A 2,807-nucleotide genomic window follows, 5' to 3' on the forward strand; every position below is an offset into this window, starting at 1 on the left:
GAAAAGGCACCCTGTTGTGGGTAGAAAACTTCTCTAAAGCCTAAACCTATTTATAGATGCTTTGTCCCTTCTTACAGTGAGAGCCATCTCCCCACACCCCATCCATTGCCCAGGATCAGAGTCATCAATCTTGATTCCCACTAGGTCTGAGATAGTAAAATCTCAGCACGGGGCTCCTCCTGGCTGTTGTGACTCTGGGCTATACGTTTAACCTTTCTGGGCCTCTCTGCACAATGGATGAGGCCAGCTCTGGCATGCAGTAGCTAAAGAGTTATTTCAGTCTCTCTCCCTGACGATCCCTAGTAGTGTGTGAGGTCAGCATCCTTCATCCCTGTTTCCACAGCTTTCCAGAGTTCACAGCAGCTGTACCCACAGCTCCATGGCCACTCACTTGTTCCTCCTGGGCCTTTTCCTGCTGCTGCCACCACCTATCCCTGCTCCCTGCTACACTGCCCCTCGGTCGGAATGCAAGGAGAAGCGCAAGTTTGTGCCAGGGGCATGGTTGGCTGGGGAAGGTGTGGATGTGACCACCCTCCGCCGCTCCGGCTCCTTCCCAGTGAACACAATGAATTTCCTGAGGCCTGACCGCACTTGTACTCTCTGTAAAAATGCCCTGCAAAAAGATGCTATACAACGCCTGCCTCTGGCCATTGCCCACTGGCGGCCTCACAGCTCAGGCTGCCAGCGTAAAGTGGCCACAGCCAAAGTCAGCTCGACGGAGGGTGTGGCCCGGGATGCAGCTGCTAACATCAATAATGACTGGCGTGTGGGGCTGGATGTGAACCCCAAGCCCGAGGCAAGCATGCGCGTGTCCATGGCTGGCTCCCACTCCCAGGTAGCCAACTTTGCAACCGAGAAGACCCATCAGGACCAGTACAGCTTTAATTCTGACACAGTGGAGTGTCACCTGTACAGGTAAGAGCTGGGGCAGCGCGCAGTGGGAGAGAGGAGCCGGAAGAGTAGTGGGACCCTTCAGGGGTCCGGGAGCTCTGAAACAGCAGCATAGAGTCTACAGAAAGCTTCACAGAAGGACACCAAATCCTGACTGTTCTAGACCAGTGGCTCTCAACCTTCCTCATGCTATGACCCTTTAACATGGTTCCTTATGTTGTGCTGACCCCAACCATAAAATTATTTAGTTGCTACTTCATAACTGTAATTTGTTATTGTTATGAATTGTGCTGTAAATATCTGCTATGTGACACACCCCCTGTGGGGTCGTGACCCCCAAGTTTAGAACCACTGCTCCAGATTCATTTCTGTTGCTGTGATAAAATGTCCTGACCAAGAAGCAGCTTGTTTTAGCCCCACTTCCAGGTCACAGTCCATTTTCACATGATGTCAAGGCGGCAGGAACTTGGAGCAGCTGGTCACATGATACCCACAGTCAAGAGCAGAGAGAAATGCATGCATTCATGCTTACTACTCAGTTACCTCCTCTATTCGTATACAGTCCAGGGCCCCAAAATAGGAATCAGCGCTGCCCACTTTCAAGCTGGGTCTTCTTCCCACATCAGTTGAGCAGTCCAGACAATCCCCCACAGGCCAGCCTGATCTAGAGAGTCCCTCATTGGGACTCAGATGATTCTATGTTGCCAACAAAACTAACCAGGGCACTCGTCCTTAGATTACAGATCCTACAGCCCTGCCTGCCTGCCTGCCTGCCTGCCTGCCTATCTATCTATCTATCTATCTATCTATCTATCTATCTATCTATCTATCTATCTATCTATCTATCATCTATGTATCTATCGATCTATAATCTATCTATCTACCATCTATGTATCTATCACCTATGTATCTATGTATCTATCTATAATCTATCTACCTATCTATCATCTATGTATCTATCTACCATCTATGTATCTATCATCTATGTATCTATCTATGTATCTATCTATGTATCTATCTATGTATCTATGTATGTATGTATCTATGTATGTATGTATCTATCTATGTATCTATCTATGTATCTATCTATAATCTTTCTATCTATCATCTATGTATCTATCTATCATCTATGTATCTATATATCTATCATCTATGTATCTATCTATCTACCATCTATGTATCTATCTATCAATCATGTATGTATGTATGTATGTATGTATGTATGTATGTATGTATGTATGAATGTATGTATGTATCCGTCCATTCATGAAAGGCCTCCTCTATTTATGAGCACCCACATCTGGAGAAAAACGAGATGGAAGCGAGACTGTTCCTGAGCCCAAGCTTGGTGACATTTAGGTACAGGCAGGGAGCACCTAAGCCCTCTCTCCCAGGCATGGTCAACCTCCCATGGTGTCCTTCCTGGGTAAGGACAGAGACAGGAAACCTGGGTGTGTCCTTCCTCCTCACTGCATGGATACAGTGACTCCACGTCTTCTGCACTGGTTTCTCGGGCTCTTAAAAACTATTTCTATTTCATTGATTTATGTATGTACTTATTTAGTTTGTGCATCTGTGTGTCACAGCAAGCGTGTGGAGATCGGGAAACAGCCTGTGAAAGTGTCTTTTCTGTTTCTACTGTGTGGGTTCTGGGGACCAAACTCAGGTTGGCAGGCCCAGCAACAAAGTTTATCCATTGAGACACGTTACCCCTTACTCCACTGTGGTAATATTTTGTTTATGTTCTAACACATAAAGCTTGCCTGAAGATCAGAATGCAGAGCTAAGCTACTAGTTAGCCATAGAGGTCAGGGAGTGGTGGCACACACTTTAAATCCCAGCACTCGGGAGGCAGAGGCAGGCGGATCTCTGTGAGTTCGAGGCCAGCCTGGTCTACAAGAGCTAGTTCCAGGACA

General features: G+C 46.8%; 1 protein-coding gene across 1 annotated transcript in view; it reads left to right on the plus strand.

The window, feature by feature from the left end:
* The first annotated feature begins 379 nt into the window (after positions 1 to 379).
* Prf1 (perforin 1) overlaps positions 380 to 2,807 on the plus strand; it is a 4,282-nt gene continuing 1,854 nt past the window's right edge. Inside the window, exon 1 of the mRNA XM_005360085.1 lies at positions 380 to 915. Coding sequence (XP_005360142.1) covers positions 380 to 915 — 536 coding nt within the window. The remainder of the gene's footprint in view (positions 916 to 2,807) is intronic.

Source organism: Microtus ochrogaster, linkage group LG2, assembly GCF_000317375.1.
Source record: "Microtus ochrogaster isolate Prairie Vole_2 linkage group LG2, MicOch1.0, whole genome shotgun sequence".
NCBI lineage: Eukaryota > Metazoa > Chordata > Mammalia > Rodentia > Cricetidae > Microtus > Microtus ochrogaster.